Here is an 18177-nt window from a genome sequence, read left to right on the forward strand (position 1 = left end):
ATTAGAACTCACAGACTGGGGGAGACACCTCCCTGATAATATCCTGCGTTACCCATTCCCGGAGATTAGAACTCACAGACTGGGGGAGACACCTCCCTGATAATATCCTGCGTTACCCATTCCCGGGGATTAGAACTCACAGACTGGGGGAGACACCTCCCTGATAATATCCTGTGTTACCCATTCCCGGGGATTAGAACTCAGACTGGGGGAGACACCTCCCTGATAATATCCTGTGTTACCAATTCCCGGGGATTAGAACTCACAGACTGGGGGAGACACCTCCCTGATAATATCCTGTGTTACCCATTCCCGGGGATTAGAACTCACAGACTGGGGGAGACACCTCCCTGATAATATCCTGCGTTACCCATTCCCGGGGATTAGAACTCACAGACTGGGGGAGACACCTCACTGATAATATCCTGCGTTACCCATTCCCGGAGATTAGAACTCACAGACTGGGGGAGACACCTCCCTGATAATATCCTGTTACCCATTCCCAGGGATTAGAACTCACAGACTGGGGGAGACACCTCCCTGATAATATCCTGCGTTACCCATTCCCAGGGATTCGAACTCACAGACTGGGGGAGACACCTCCCTGATAATATCCTGTGTTACCCATTCCCTTCCTGGGGATTAGAACTCACAGATTGGGGGAGACACCTCCCTGATAATATCCTGCGTTATCCATTCCCGGGGATTAGAACTCACAGACTGGGGGAGACACCTCCCTGATAATATCCTGCGTTACCCATTCCCGGGGATTAGAACTCACAGACTGGGGGAGACACCTCCCTGATAATATCCTGCGTTACCCATTCCCGGGGATTAGAACTCACAGACTGGGGGAGACACCTCCCTGATAATATCCTGTGTTACCAATTCCCAGGGATTCGAACTCACAGACTGGGGGAGACACCTCCCTGATAATATCCTGCGTTACCCATTCCCAGGGATTAGAACTCACAGACTGGGGGAGACACCTTCCTGATAATATCCTGCGTTACCCATTCCCAGAGATTAGAACTCACAGACTGGGGGAGACACCTCCCTGATAATATCCTGCGTTACCCATTCCCGGGGATTAGAACTCACAGACTGGGGGAGACACCTCCCTGATAATATCCTGCGTTACCCATTCCCGGAGATTAGAACTCACAGACTGGGGGAGACACCTTCCTGATAATATCCTGCGTTACCCATTCCCAGGGATTAGAACTCACAGACTGGGGGAGACACCTTCCTGATAATATCCTGCGTTACCCATTCCCAGAGATAAGAACTCACAGACTGGGGGAGACACCTCCCTGATAATATCCTGCATTACCCATTCCCGGGGATTAGAACTCACAGACTGGGGGAGACACCTCCCTGATAATATCCTGTGTTACCCATTCCCGGGGATTAGAACTCACAGACTGGGGGAGACACCTCCCTGATAATATCCTGCGTTACCCATTCCCGGGGATTAGAACTCACAGACTGGGGGAGACACCTCCCTGATAATATCCTGCGTTACCCATTCCCGGGGATTAGAACTCACAGACTGGGGGAGACACCTCCCTGATAATATCCTGCGTTACCCATTCCCGGGGATTAGAACTCACAGACTGGGGGAGACACCTCCCTGATAATATCCTGCGTTACCCATTCCCGGGGATTAGAACTCACAGACTGGGGGAGACACCTCCCTGATAATATCCTGCGTTACCCATTCCCGGAGATTAGAACTCACAGACCGGGGGAGACACCTCCCTGATAATATCCTGCGTTACCCATTCCCAGGGATTAGAACTCACAGACCGGGGGAGACACCTCCCTGATAATATCCTGCGTTACCCATTCCCAGGGATTAGAACTCACAGACCGGGGGAGACACCTCCCTGATAATATCCTGCGTTACCCATTCCCAGGGATTAGAACTCACAGACTGGGGGAGACACCTCCCTGATAATATCCTGCGTTACCCATTCCCAGGGATTAGAACTCACAGACTGGGGGAGACACCTCCCTGATAATATCCTGCGTTACCCATTCCCAGGGATTAGAACTCACAGACTGGGGGAGACACCTCCCTGATAATATCCTGCGTTACCCATTCCCAGGGATTAGAACTCACAGACTGGGGGAGACACCTCCCTGATAATATCCTGCGTTACCCATTCCCGGGGATTAGAACTCACAGACTGGGGGAGACACCTCCCTGATAATATCCTGCGTTACCCATTCCCGGGGATTAGAACTCACAGACTGGGGGAGACACCTCCCTGATAATATCCTGCGTTACCCATTCCCAGGGATTAGAACTCACAGACTGGGGGAGACACCTCCCTGATAATATCCTGTGTTACCCATTCCCAGGGATAGAACTCACAGACTGGGGGAGTCACCTCCCTGATAATATCCTGCGTTACCCATTCCCGGGGATTAGAACTCACAGACTGGGGGAGACACCTCCCTGATAATATCCTGCGTTACCCATTCCCGGGGATTAGAACTCTCAGACTGGGGGAGACACCTCCCTGATAATATCCTGCGTTACCCATTCCCGGGGATTAGAACTCACAGACTGGGGGAGTCACCTCCCTGATAATATCCTGCGTTACCCATTCCCAGGGATTAGAACTCACAGACTGGGGGAGACACCTCCCTGATAATATCCTGCGTTACCCATTCCCAGGGATTAGAACTCACAGACTGGGGGAGACACCTCCCTGATAATATCCTGCGTTACCCATTCCCGGGGATTAGAACTCACAGACTGGGGGAGACACCTCCCTGATAATATCCTGCGTTACCCATTCCCGGGGATTAGAATTCATAGACTGGGGGAGACACCTCCCTGATAATATCCTGCGTTACCCATTCCCGGGGATTAGAACTCACAGACTGGGGGAGACACCTCCCTGATAATATCCTGCGTTACCCATTCCCGGGGATTAGAACTCACAGACTGGGGGAGACACCTCCCTGATAATATCCTGCGTTACCCATTCCCTTCCCGGGGATTCGAACTCTCAGACTGGGGGAGACACCTCCCTGATAATATCCTGTGTTACCAATTCCCAGGGATTAGAACTCACAGACTGGGGGAGACACCTCCCTGATAATATCCTGCGTTACCCATTCCCGGGGATTAGAACTCACAGACTGGGGGAGACACCTCCCTGATAATATCCTGCGTTACCCATTCCCGGGGATTAGAACTCACAGACTGGGGGAGACACCTCCCTGATAATATCCTGCGTTACCCATTCCCGGAGATTAGAACTCACAGACTGGGGGAGACACCTCCCTGATAATATCCTGCGTTACCCATTCCCAGGGATTAGAACTCACAGACTGGGGGAGACACCTCCCTGATAATATCCTGCGTTACCCATTCCCAGGGATTAGAACTCACAGACTGGGGGAGACACCTCCCTGATAATATCCTGCGTTACCCATTCCCGGGGATTAGAACTCACAGACTGGGGGAGACACCTCCCTGATAATATCCTGTGTTACCAATTTCCGGGGATTAGAACTCACAGACTGGGGGAGACACCTCCCTGATAATATCCTGTGTTACCCATTCCCGGGGATTAGAACTCACAGACTGGGGGAGACACCTCCCTGATAATATCCTGCGTTACCCATTCCCGGGGATTAGAACTCACAGACTGGGGGAGACACCTCCCTGATAATATCCTGCGTTACCCATTCCCGGGGATTAGAACTCACAGACTGGGGGAGACACCTCCCTGATAATATCCTGCGTTACCCATTCCCGGGGATTAGAACTCACAGACTGGGGGAGACACCTCCCTGATAATATCCTGTTACCCATTCCCAGGGATTAGAACTCACAGACTGGGGGAGACACCTCCCTGATAATATCCTGCGTTACCCATTCCCAGGGATTCGAACTCACAGACTGGGGGAGACACCTCCCTGATAATATCCTGTGTAACCCATTCCCTTCCTGGGGATTAGAACTCACAGACTGGGGGAGACACCTCCCTGATAATATCCTGCGTTACCCATTCCCGGGGATTAGAACTCACAGACTGGGGGAGACACCTCCCTGATAATATCCTGCGTTACCCATTCCCGGGGATTAGAACTCACAGACTGGGGGAGACACCTCCCTGATAATATCCTGCGTTACCCATTCCCGGGGATTAGAACTCACAGACTGGGGGAGACACCTCCCTGATAATATCCTACGTTACCTATTCCCGGGGATTAGAACTCACAGACTGGGGGAGACACCTTCCTGATAATATCCTGCGTTACCCATTCCCGGGGATTAGAACTCACAGACTGGGGGAGACACCTCCCTGATAATATCCTGCGTTACCCATTCCCGGGATTTGAACTCACAGACTGGGGGAGACACCTCCCTGATAATATCCTGCGTTACCCATTCCCTTCCCGGGGATTAGAACTCACAGACTGGGGGAGACACCTCCCTGATAATATCCTGTGTTACCCATTCCCGGGATTTGAACTCACAGACTGGGGGAGACACCTCCCTGATAATATCCTGCGTTACCCATTCCCGGGGATTAGAATTTACAGACTGGGGGAGACACCTCCCTGATAATATCCTGCGTTACCCATTCCCGGGGATTAGAACTCACAGACTGGGGGAGACACCTCCCTGATAATATCCTGCGTTACCCATTCCCGGGGATTAGAACTCTCAGACTGGGGGAGACACCTCCCTGATAATATCCTGCGTTACCCATTCCCGGGGATTAGAACTCACAGACTGGGGGAGACACCTCCCTGATAATATCTTGCGTTACCCATTCCCGGGGATTAGAACTCACAGACTGGGGGAGACACCTCCCTGATAATATCCTGCGTTACCCATTCCCGGAGATTAGAACTCACAGACTGGGGGAGACACCTCCCTGATAATATCCTGCGTTACCCATTCCCGGGGATTAGAACTCACAGACTGGGGGAGACACCTCCCTGATAATATCCTGCGTTACCCATTCCCAGGGATTAGAACTCACAGACTGGGGGAGACACCTCCCTGATAATATCCTGCGTTACCCATTCCCGGGGATTAGAACTCACAGACTGGGGGAGACACCTCCCTGATAATATCCTGCGTTACCCATTCCCGGGGATTAGAACTCACAGACTGGGGGAGACACCTCCCTGATAATATCCTGCATTACCCATTCCCTTCCCGGGGATTAGAACTCACAGACTGGGGGAGACACCTCCCTGATAATATCCTGCGTTACCCATTCCCTTCCCGGGGATTAGAACTCACAGACTGGGGGAGACACCTCCCTGATAATATCCTGCGTTACCCATTCCCGGGATTTGAACTCACAGACTGGGGGAGACACCTCCCTGATAATATCCTGTGTTACCCATTCCCGGGATTTGAACTCACAGACTGGGGGAGACACCTCCCTGATAATATCCTGCGTTACCCATTCCCGGGGATTAGAATTTACAGACTGGGGGAGACACCTCCCTGATAATATCCTGCGTTACCCATTCCCGGGGATTAGAACTCACAGACTGGGGGAGACACCTCCCTGATAATATCCTGCGTTACCCATTCCCGGGGATTAGAACTCTCAGACTGGGGGAGACACCTCCCTGATAATATCCTGCGTTACCCATTCCCGGGGATTAGTACTCACAGACTGGGGGAGACACCTCCCTGATAATATCCTGCGTTACCCATTCCCGGGGATTAGAACTCACAGACTGGGGGAGACACCTCCCTGATAATATCCTGCGTTACCCATTCCCGGGGATTAGAACTCACAGACTGGGGGAGACACCTCCCTGATAATATCCTGCGTTACCCATTCCCGGAGATTAGAACTCACAGACTGGGGGAGACACCTCCCTGATAATATCCTGCGTTACCCATTCCCAGGGATTAGAACTCACAGACTGGGGGAGACACCTCCCTGATAATATCCTGCGTTACCCATTCCCAGGGATTAGAACTCACAGACTGGGGGAGACACCTCCCTGATAATATCCTGCGTTACCCATTCCCGGGGATTAGAACTCACAGACTGGGGGAGACACCTCCCTGATAATATCCTGTGTTACCAATTCCCGGGGATTAGAACTCACAGAGTGGGGGAGACACCTCCCTGATAATATCCTGTGTTACCCATTCCCGGGGATTAGAACTCACAGACTGGGGGAGACACCTCCCTGATAATATCCTGCGTTACCCATTCCCGGGGATTAGAACTCACAGACTGGGGGAGACACCTCCCTGATAATATCCTGCGTTACCCATTCCCGGGGATTAGAACTCACAGACTGGGGGAGACACCTCCCTGATAATATCCTGCGTTACCCATTCCCGGGGATTAGAACTCACAGACTGGGGGAGACACCTCCCTGATAATATCCTGTTACCCATTCCCAGGGATTAGAACTCACAGACTGGGGGAGACACCTCCCTGATAATATCCTGCGTTACCCATTCCCAGGGATTCGAACTCACAGACTGGGGGAGACACCTCCCTGATAATATCCTGTGTAACCCATTCCCTTCCTGGGGATTAGAACTCACAGACTGGGGGAGACACCTCCCTGATAATATCCTGCGTTACCCATTCCCGGGGATTAGAACTCACAGACTGGGGGAGACACCTCCCTGATAATATCCTGCGTTACCCATTCCCGGGGATTAGAACTCACAGACTGGGGGAGACACCTCCCTGATAATATCCTGCGTTACCCATTCCCGGGGATTAGAACTCACAGACTGGGGGAGACACCTCCCTGATAATATCCTACGTTACCTATTCCCGGGGATTAGAACTCACAGACTGGGGGAGACACCTTCCTGATAATATCCTGCGTTACCCATTCCCGGGGATTAGAACTCACAGACTGGGGGAGACACCTCCCTGATAATATCCTGCGTTACCCATTCCCGGGATTTGAACTCACAGACTGGGGGAGACACCTCCCTGATAATATCCTGCGTTACCCATTCCCTTCCCGGGGATTAGAACTCACAGACTGGGGGAGACACCTCCCTGATAATATCCTGTGTTACCCATTCCCGGGATTTGAACTCACAGACTGGGGGAGACACCTCCCTGATAATATCCTGCGTTACCCATTCCCGGGGATTAGAATTTACAGACTGGGGGAGACACCTCCCTGATAATATCCTGCGTTACCCATTCCCGGGGATTAGAACTCACAGACTGGGGGAGACACCTCCCTGATAATATCCTGCGTTACCCATTCCCGGGGATTAGAACTCTCAGACTGGGGGAGACACCTCCCTGATAATATCCTGCGTTACCCATTCCCGGGGATTAGAACTCACAGACTGGGGGAGACACCTCCCTGATAATATCTTGCGTTACCCATTCCCGGGGATTAGAACTCACAGACTGGGGGAGACACCTCCCTGATAATATCCTGCGTTACCCATTCCCGGAGATTAGAACTCACAGACTGGGGGAGACACCTCCCTGATAATATCCTGCGTTACCCATTCCCGGGGATTAGAACTCACAGACTGGGGGAGACACCTCCCTGATAATATCCTGCGTTACCCATTCCCAGGGATTAGAACTCACAGACTGGGGGAGACACCTCCCTGATAATATCCTGCGTTACCCATTCCCGGGGATTAGAACTCACAGACTGGGGGAGACACCTCCCTGATAATATCCTGCGTTACCCATTCCCGGGGATTAGAACTCACAGACTGGGGGAGACACCTCCCTGATAATATCCTGCGTTACCATTCCCTTCCCGGGGATTCGAACTCTCAGACTGGGGGAGACACCTCCCTGATAATATCTTGCGTTACCCATTCCCGGGGATTAGAACTCACAGACTGGGGGAGACACCTCCCTGATAATATCCTGCGTTACCCATTCCCGGGGATTAGAACTCACAGACTGGGGGAGACACCTCCCTGATAATATCCTGCGTTACCCATTCCCGGGGATTAGAACTCACAGACTGGGGGAGACACCTCCCTGATAATATCCTGCATTACCCATTCCCTTCCCGGGGATTAGAACTCACAGACTGGGGGAGACACCTCCCTGATAATATCCTGCGTTACCCATTCCCTTCCCGGGGATTAGAACTCACAGACTGGGGGAGACACCTCCCTGATAATATCCTGCGTTACCCATTCCCGGGATTTGAACTCACAGACTGGGGGAGACACCTCCCTGATAATATCCTGTGTTACCCATTCCCGGGATTTGAACTCACAGACTGGGGGAGACACCTCCCTGATAATATCCTGCGTTACCCATTCCCGGGGATTAGAATTTACAGACTGGGGGAGACACCTCCCTGATAATATCCTGCGTTACCCATTCCCGGGGATTAGAACTCACAGACTGGGGGAGACACCTCCCTGATAATATCCTGCGTTACCCATTCCCGGGGATTAGAACTCTCAGACTGGGGGAGACACCTCCCTGATAATATCCTGCGTTACCCATTCCCGGGGATTAGTACTCACAGACTGGGGGAGACACCTCCCTGATAATATCCTGCGTTACCCATTCCCGGGGATTAGAACTCTCAGACTGGGGGAGACACCTCCCTGATAATATCCTGCGTTACCCATTCCCGGGGATTAGAACTCACAGACTGGGGGAGACACCTCCCTGATAATATCTTGCGTTACCCATTCCCGGGGATTAGAACTCACAGACTGGGGGAGACACCTCCCTGATAATATCCTGTGTTACCCATTCCCGGGGATTAGAACTCATAGACTGGGGGAGACACCTCCCTGATAATATCCTGCGTTACCAATTCCCAGGGATTAGAACTCACAGACTGGGGGAGACACCTCCCTGATAATATCCTGCGTTACCCATTCCCGGGGATTAGAACTCACAGACTGGGGGAGACACCTCCCTGATAATATCCTGCGTTACCCATTCCCAGGGATTAGAACTCACAGACTGGGGGAGACACCTCCCTGATAATATCCTGCGTTACCCATTCCTGGGGATTAGAACTCACAGATTGGGGGAGACACCTCCCTGATAATATCCTGCGTTACCCATTCCCGGGGATTAGAACTCACAGACTGGGGGAGACACCTCCCTGATAATATCCTGCGTTACCCATTCCCAGGGATTAGAACTCACAGACTGGGGGAGACACCTCCCTGATAATATCCTGCGTTACCCATTCCCGGGGATTAGAACTCACAGACTGGGGGAGACACCTCCCTGATAATATCCTGCGTTACCCATTCCCGGGGATTAGAACTCACAGACTGGGGGAGACACCTCCCTGATAATATCCTGCGTTACCCATTCCCGGGGATTACAACTCACAGACTGGGGGAGACACCTCCCTGATAATATCCTGCGTTACCCATTCCCGGGGATTAGAATTCATAGACTGGGGGAGACACCTCCCTGATAATATCCTGTGTTACCCATTCCCGGGGATTAGAACTCACAGACTGGGGGAGACACCTCCCTGATAATATCCTGTGTTACCAATTCCCGGGGATTAGAACTCACAGACTGGGGGAGACACCTCCCTGATAATATCCTGCGTTACCCATTCCCGGGGATTAGAACTCACAGACTGGGGGAGACACCTCCCTGATAATATCCTGCGTTACCCATTCCCGGGGATTAGAACTCACAGACTGGGGGAGACACCTCCCTGATAATATCCTGCGTTACCAATTCCCAGGGATTAGAACTCACAGACTGGGGGAGACACCTCCCTGATAATATCCTACGTTACCTATTCCCGGGGATTAGAACTCACAGACTGGGGGAGACACCTCCCTGATAATATCCTGCGTTACCCATTCCCGGGGATTAGAACTCTCAGACTGGGGGAGACACCTCCCTGATAATATCCTGCGTTACCCATTCCCAGGGATTAGAACTCACAGACTGGGGAAGACACCTCCCTGATAATATCCTGTGTTACCCATTCCCAGGGATTAGAACTCACAGACTGGGGGAGACACCTCCCTGATAATATCCTGCGTTACCCATTCCCGGGGATTAGAACTCACAGACTGGGGGAGACACCTCCCTGATAATATCCTGTGTTACCCATTCCCGGGGATTAGAACTCACAGACTGGGGGAGACACCTCCCTGATAATATCCTGCGTTACCCATTCCCGGGGATTAGAACTCACAGACTGGGGGAGACACCTCCCTGATAATATCCTGCGTTACCCATTCCCGGGGATTAGAACTCACAGACTGGGGGAGACACCTCCCTGATAATATCCTACGTTACCTATTCCCGGGGATTAGAACTCTCAGACTGGGGGAGACACCTCCCTGATAATATCCTGCGTTACCCATTCCCGGGGATTAGAACTCACAGACTGGGGGAGACACCTCCCTGATAATATCCTGCGTTACCCATTCCCGGGGATTAGAACTCACAGACTGGGGGAGACACCTCCCTGATAATATCCTGCGTTACCCATTCCCGGGGATTAGAACTCACAGACTGGGGGAGACACCTCCCTGATAATATCCTGCGTTACCCATTCCCGGGGATTAGAACTCACAGACTGGGGGAGACACCTCCCTGATAATATCCTGCGTTACCCATTCCCGGGGATTAGAACTCACAGACTGGGGGAGACACCTCCCTGATAATATCCTGCGTTACCCATTCCCGGGGATTAGAACTCACAGACTGGGGGAGACACCTCCCTGATAATATCCTGCGTTACCCATTCCCGGGGATTAGAACTCACAGACTGGGGGAGACACCTCCCTGATAATATCCTGCGTTACCCATTCCCGGGGATTAGAACTCACAGACTGGGGGAGACACCTCCCTGATAATATCCTGCGTTACCCATTCCCGGGGATTAGAACTCACAGACTGGGGGAGACACCTCCCTGATAATATCCTGCGTTACCCATTCCCGGGGATTAGAACTCACAGACTGGGGGAGACACCTCCCTGATAATATCCTGCATTACCCATTCCCAGGGATTAGAACTCACAGACCGGGGGAGACACCTCCCTGATAATATCCTGTGTTACCCATTCCCGGGGATTAGAACTCACAGACTGGGGGAGACACCTCTGTCTCAGTCTGTTCCAGGTTATAAATTACCTGTTTCATCATTCAGAGACCCCACAGAACTCAGCAAACCTGCCCCCTTCTTCTTTCTGTAAAGAGAAGCATATATTATATATATATTATACAGAGTGTGTGTGTGTGTGTGTGTGTGTGTGTACATACACATACACACACAGTTAGGCCTGGAAATAATTGGACACTGATACATGTTTTGTTATTTCGGCTGTGTGCCAAAATAAATTCAAGTTACAGTTAAATAATGAATATGGGCTTAAAGTACAGCCTGTCAGCTTTAATTTGAGGGTATTCACATCCAAATTGGAGGAAGGGTTTAGGAATTACATCTCTTTAATATGTAGCCCTCTCTTTTTCAAGGGACCAAAAGGAATTGGACAATTGACTCAAAAGCTGTTTCATGGACAGGTGTGGGCTATTCCCTCGTTATGGAATACTCTCTCTCGTTGCTCTATCTTCTATTCCCATTAACACCATCGCACTCGAGCCGCTGTACGCACACACACACACACACTCTGCAGGGATACAAAGACGCACACACTGCAGGGATACACGCACACACACTGCAGGATACACACACACACACTGCAGGGACACACACTGAAGGAATATAAAGACACACACACTGCAGGAATATAAAGACACACACACTGCAGGGATACACACACTGCAGGGATACAAAGACGCACACACTGCAGGGATACACGCACACACACTGCAGGATACACACACTGCAGGAATATAAAGACACACACACTGCAGGGATACACACACTGCAGGGATACAAAGACACACTGCAGGGATACAAAGACACACTGCAGGGACACAAAGACACACTGCAGGGATACAAAGACACACACACTGCAGGGATACACACATACACACTGCAGGGATAAAAGAAACACACTGCAAGGACACACTCTGCAGGGATACAAATACAAATCCTAATAGGAGGTATATTAGTATTTTATCTGGTAGTGTTAGGACTTGCGAACAGGTGTCTGCCTTGACGTGGCTCCCAAGCTTACAACGCTTTGGCCAAAGGGTTAAACTAAATGACCCTTTTTCAAGAGAATATATAAGTATTTTACTGTGTATTTCTGTCATGTTGGATGTAGCATTGGGCTTCTCTGTCATCTGTGGGATACAAAGACACACACTGCAGGGACACACACAGACTGCACGGACACATACACACTGCAGACACACTGCAGGGATGCAAAGAGACACACAGCAGGGACACACGCACTGGAGGGACACAAAGACACACACACACTGCAGGGACACACCCACACTGCAGGGATACAAAGAAACACACACTGCAGGGACACACATTGTAGGGACACAAGTCGCACACACACACACACACACTGAAAAGACACAAGGTCACACACACACACTGCAGGGACACAAGGTCTCACACACACACACTGTAGGGACACAGTCACGCACACACACTGCAGGGACACACGGTCACAGACACACACTGCAGTATCACACGATCACACACACTGCAGGGACACACACTGCAGGGACGGACACACTGCAGGGACACATGATCACACACACACACACACACACACACACACACACACACACACACACACACACACACACACACACACACACACACACTGCAGGGACACAAAGTCACACACACTGCAGGAACACAAGATCTCACACACACACTACAGGGACACAAGGTCACACACACAGCAGGGACAGGTCATACACAGCAGGGACAAACTGTCACACACACACACACACACACACACACACACACACCCTGCAGTGACACAAAGTCACACACACATACTGCAGGGACACACGGTCACACACACACACTGCAGGGACACAAAGTCGCACACACACTGCAGCGACACACGGTCACACACACACACACACTGCACGGGGACACGGGGACACTGCAGGGACACACATACATACACACACGTGTGCACGCACACACTGATGACACACACACACACACACACTGAGACGCACGCCTCTCTCTCACCTCCATTTCTCCCAGCAGTAGGTGAACAGAGCTAGCAGGTAGATGGATAAGAAAACCCCGCAACAGAACAGCATCCCCCTAATATAGGTGTTTCCTGCGAGAGGGGGAGACATTAGAGAGGGGGAGTGAGAGAGAAGTTAGAGAGGGGGAGGGGAGAGAGAGGAGAGAAGTTAGTGAGGGTAAGAGAGAGAGAAGTTAGAGAGGGTAAGAGAGAGAGAGGGGGGGAGAGAGAGAGAGAGAGAGAGAGGGGGGGAGAGAGGGAGAGAGAGGGGGGAGGTACATGCAGAGAATAAAAAGTTTTTGAATGACACACACAGTGACACACATCCTCCTCAGTCTGAGTTTGCTACAAATGTTTCTTTCCCTTGTGGCCCCAGCCAGTTGCCATGGCAACGCTCCTTTCTCTCAGCTAGTTGAGCTGTTCCTGGCTCCCCTGCTATCACCCTGCTGCCCCCCTGCTGCCCCCCTGCTATCACCCTGCTGCCCCTCTGCTATCACCCTGCTATCACCCTGCTGCCCCCCTGCTATCACCCTGCTATCACCCTGCTGCCCCCCTGCTATCACCCTGCTATCACCCTGCTGCCCCCCTGCTATCACCCTGCTATCACCCTGCTGCCCCCCTGCTATCACCCTGCTATCACCCTGCTGCCCCCCTGCTATCACCCTGCTGCCCCCCTGCTATCACCCTGCTGCCCCCCTGCTATCACCCTGCTGCCCCCCTGCTATCACCCTGCTATCACCCTGCTGCCCCCCTGCTATCACCCTGCTATCACCCTGCTGTTGCCCCCTGCTATCACCCTGCTGCCCCCCTGCTATCACCCTGCTGCCCCCCTGCTATCACCCTGCTGCCCCCCTGCTATCACCCTGCTGCCCCCCTGCTATCACCCTGCTGCCCCCCTGCTATCACCCTGCTATCACCCTGCTGTTGCCCCCTGGTATCCTCCTGCTGCCCCTGGCCTGCTATCCCCGCTATCCCCTACTTCCCCCAGCTATACCCCTGCTGTCCGCCTGCTATCCCCCGGTAGTTGGGTTACCCTATTGCTTGTACAGGAAAGCATGGCTTCCCTTTGGAGCCAGCAGCCTTCAGGATGAATCTGTTATCTGTCATCTCCCATCTCCTGGCAGTCTGTCATCTCCCACCTCCTGGCAGTCTGTTATCCCACCTCCTGGCAGTCTGTTATCCCACCTCCTGGCAGTCTGTTATCCCACCTCCTGGCAGTCTGTTATCCCACCTCCTGGCAGTCTGTTATCCCACCTCCTGGCAGTCTGTCATCTCCCACCTCCTGGCAGTCTGTTATCCCACCTCCTGGCAGTCTGTTATCCCACCTCCTGGCAGTCTGTTATCCCACCTCCTGGCAGTCTGTTATCCCACCTCCTGGCAGTCTGTTATCCCACCTCCTGGCAGTCTGTTATCCCACCTCCTGGCAGTCTGTTATCCCACCTCCTGGCAGTCTGTTATCCCACCTCCTGGCAGTCTGTCATCCCACCTCCTGGCAGTCTGTTATCCCACCTCCTGGCAGTCTGTTATCCCACCTCCTGGCAGTCTGTCATCTCCCATCTCCTGGCAGTCTGTCATCTCCCATCTCCTGGCAGTCTGTTATCCCACCTCCTGGCAGTCTGTTATCCCACCTCCTGGCAGTCTGTTATCCCACCTCCTGGCAGTCTGTTATCCCACCTCCTGGCAGTCTGTTATCCCACCTCCTGGCAGTCTGTTATCCCACCTCCTGGCAGTCTGTTATCCCATCTCCTGGCAGTCTGTATCCCATCTCCTGGCAGTCTGTATCCCATCTCCTGGCAGTCTGTTATCCCACCTCCTGGCAGTCTGTTATCCCACCTCCTGGCAGTCTGTTATCCCACCTCCTGGCAGTCTGTTATCCCACCTCCTGGCAGTCTGTATCCCACCTCCTGGCAGTCTGTTATCCCACCTCCTGGCAGTCTGTTATCCCACCTCCTGGCAGTCTGTTATCCCACCTCCTGGCAGTCTGTTATCCCACCTCCTGGCAGTCTGTTATCCCACCTCCTGGCAGTCTGTTATCCCACCTCCTGGCAGTCTGTTATCCCACCTCCTGGCAGTCTGTTATCCCACCTCCTGGCAGTCTGTTATCCCACCTCCTGGCAGTCTGTTATCCCACCTCCTGGCAGTCTGTTATCCCACCTCCTGGCAGTCTGTTATCCCACCTCCTGGCAGTCTGTTATCCCACCTCCTGGCAGTCTGTTATCCCACCTCCTGGCAGTCTGTATCCCATCTCCTGGCAGTCTGTATCCCATCTCCTGGCAGTCTGTATCCCACCTCCTGGCAGTCTGTTATCCCACCTCCTGGCAGTCTGTTATCCCACCTCCTGGCAGTCTGTTATCCCACCTCCTGGCAGTCTGTTATCCCACCTCCTGGCAGTCTGTTATCCCACCTCCTGGCAGTCTGTTATCCCACCTCCTGGCAGTCTGTTATCCCACCTCCTGGCAGTCTGTTATCCCACCTCCTGGCAGTCTGTCATCTCCCATCTCCTGGCAGTCTGTCATCTCCCATCTCCTGGCAGTCTGTCATCTCCCATCTCCTGGCAGTCTGTCATCTCCCATCTCCTGGCAGTCTGTATCCCATCTCCTGGCAGTCTGTCATCTCCCATCTCCTGGCAGTCTGTTATCCCACCTCCTGGCAGTCTGTTATCCCACCTCCTGGCAGTCTGTTATCCCACCTCCTGGCAGTCTGTTATCCCACCTCCTGGCAGTCTGTTATCCCACCTCCTGGCAGTCTGTTATCCCACCTCCTGGCAGTCTGTTATCCCACCTCCTGGCAGTCTGTTATCCCACCTCCTGGCAGTCTGTTATCCCACCTCCTGGCAGTCTGTTATCCCACCTCCTGGCAGTCTGTTATCCCACCTCCTGGCAGTCTGTCATCTCCCATCTCCTGGCAGTCTGTATCCCATCTCCTGGCAGTCTGTCATCTCCCATCTCCTGGCAGTCTGTTATCCCATCTCCTTCAGTCTGTTATCCCACCTCCTGGCAGTCTGTCATCTCCCATCTCCTTGCAGTCTGTTATCCCACCTCCTGGCAGTCTGTTATTGTCATGGAACCAGAACTACATTTCTGACTCACCCCCCTCTCTCCTTTGCAGCTTCTGCCTGTCAGATCTCATTCCCAGCTGCATGGAGTTTGCACACACATACTGTGCCTGTGTAACTTGCAACAATGTTGCATTTCTTGCCTCCGAGCATGGAATCAGTGAGCTGCTACTGCAGTTTCTGAGATCCTCACCAGAATGGGCTAGTCTGCCCCCCCTCCTGTTTGTTCAGAGATAGTCTGCCCCTAGACTATTCCTTTACCCACACTGCCCCTCACTTCCTTTTCCACCCTGGAGACAGTGAGTACAAGACCCTTCTCTGTTCATTCCCCATGGTGAGGCCATCTCTTTTTACCGGTTTCTAACTAATAATCACCACTACATACCATCCACAAGTATCTGTGTTCTGCTGCTTTTCCCAATAAAGTGGAGGAAATATTACAGGGCTTGGAGTGATTTAAAAGGGAACTGTGTTAATGCTATCGGGAGCCATTCACACATCAAACGTGACCCTGGCTTCAGAAAAGTAAAAGGAGGACCGTGTGCCTTAGGAATACACACAGAGGAGCTGCTACCCACAGCCTTTATGCTAAAGAAACAAGCAAGCAGCTTACACAGCAAATAAACAGCAGTCTCTCACCACACTGTACAAGCATACTGCTCCACATTGCTACACAGAGCCACCAGCCTCTACACAGCAAACAACTACAGCTTTATGCAAAGACAAGTGAGCAGCCTTACTTTGCTAATAAGAATACAGAATAGTCTCTGCACAAGCAGCAGCTTTACTCTGCCAGACTGGGCAGCAAGCTTTATACAGCAAACTGCACACAGCCTGCAACCTTACAGATAAGCAAGTAGATTTACACTGGACACAGCCAGCACCTACCCTGCACCTAAGGCAGCAGCTTTGCAGACAGACAGTGCACTTTACACACAGAGCCTTGATCGCCTTCTCTGTCTCTTTGAGTCCACCCTCTGCACAGCCCCATAGTGAGGAGCCACCATCTCACCTACCCCTGCGCACGTCCCCACGGCTAGCGCCATCAAGGGCCACGCTACCGGACACCCGCCAGGACACGGGTCAGAGCCACCGGACACCTGTGAGTACAGCTACCCCAACGCTGAACGCTACAGGACACCGCTCGACATCATCTGAGACAGTCACCCATCGCTGACACAGGTAAAAGACCGCACGCCACACGCATTGGCTAAAGGCCTACACACACCTACAGCATGGCAGAACTCAGAGCCTCACCAGACATCACGCAGGAGAGCGATCACTCAGACACAGAGACCGCTGCGCAACTGCAACAGGCGCAGGCGGGCGCAAGGCCCAAACGGGCAGTCACACTGACACAAAAGGCCCGCGAAAAATATGAGACTGACATTGAAGCGCACCGCGCTAAATTAGAGTTGGCCTGGGAAACAACCACACTTGGGATACGCAATGTCGCCGGCGCCGGCAATTATGTACAACAGCTCGAGCAGGCAATAACTCAATTAAAGATAGATCACGCACGCTACCAGGAGCTGTCAGAGGCATACGCCACTTACTTGGCCAGGGCTAATACCGGCAAAAGCTTGCAAGAAAGGGACCTACAGCATAACATTGACTTGACACGTGACAGCCGCGTGCGAACCTCTATCACGGAAGCCGAGACTAAGAGGAAAGACCTTTTGCTGGAAACCGCATTGCAGCGCTCAAGCACATCCAGGCATTCTTCAAGGTCAGCAAGATCAGCGCGATCTAACATGTCCAGCGCAAGCGCGAGCGCTACCAAGGTGCGAGCCACCTCAGAGGCCGCACGCGCCAGGGCCGAATATGGTCGGAGAGAGGCAGCCGTAAGGGCAGAAAAAGCGCGCATAGAAGAGGAGGAGCAGGTCGCTGCCGCCAATGCCGCCACCGTTGCTACCGCCGCCACTGCCAATGCCGCCGCCGCTGCTACCACCGCCGCTGCTACCGCCGCCGCTGCCAATGCGCGTAGAAAGGCCGAATTGGACGTGGATCTAGAGG

At 52.5% G+C, this 18177-nt stretch overlaps 1 protein-coding gene across 1 annotated transcript in view; it reads right to left on the bottom strand.

The window, feature by feature from the left end:
* The window catches only part of LOC142477126 (SID1 transmembrane family member 2-like), a gene marked incomplete at its 3' end in the record, with an annotated part of 50908 nt that overhangs the window by 21113 nt on the left and 11618 nt on the right, over positions 1-18177 (bottom strand). The window contains exons 5-6 of the mRNA XM_075582181.1: positions 13106-13199; positions 11107-11162 (exon numbers count right to left, since the gene is read on the bottom strand). Of these exons, the coding sequence (XP_075438296.1) occupies positions 11107-11162; positions 13106-13199 (150 nt within the window). The remainder of the gene's footprint in view (positions 1-11106; positions 11163-13105; positions 13200-18177) is intronic.

The sequence above is a fragment of the Ascaphus truei genome, unplaced genomic scaffold (genome assembly GCF_040206685.1).
Source record: "Ascaphus truei isolate aAscTru1 unplaced genomic scaffold, aAscTru1.hap1 HAP1_SCAFFOLD_1968, whole genome shotgun sequence".
Taxonomy (NCBI): Eukaryota; Metazoa; Chordata; class Amphibia; order Anura; family Ascaphidae; genus Ascaphus; species Ascaphus truei.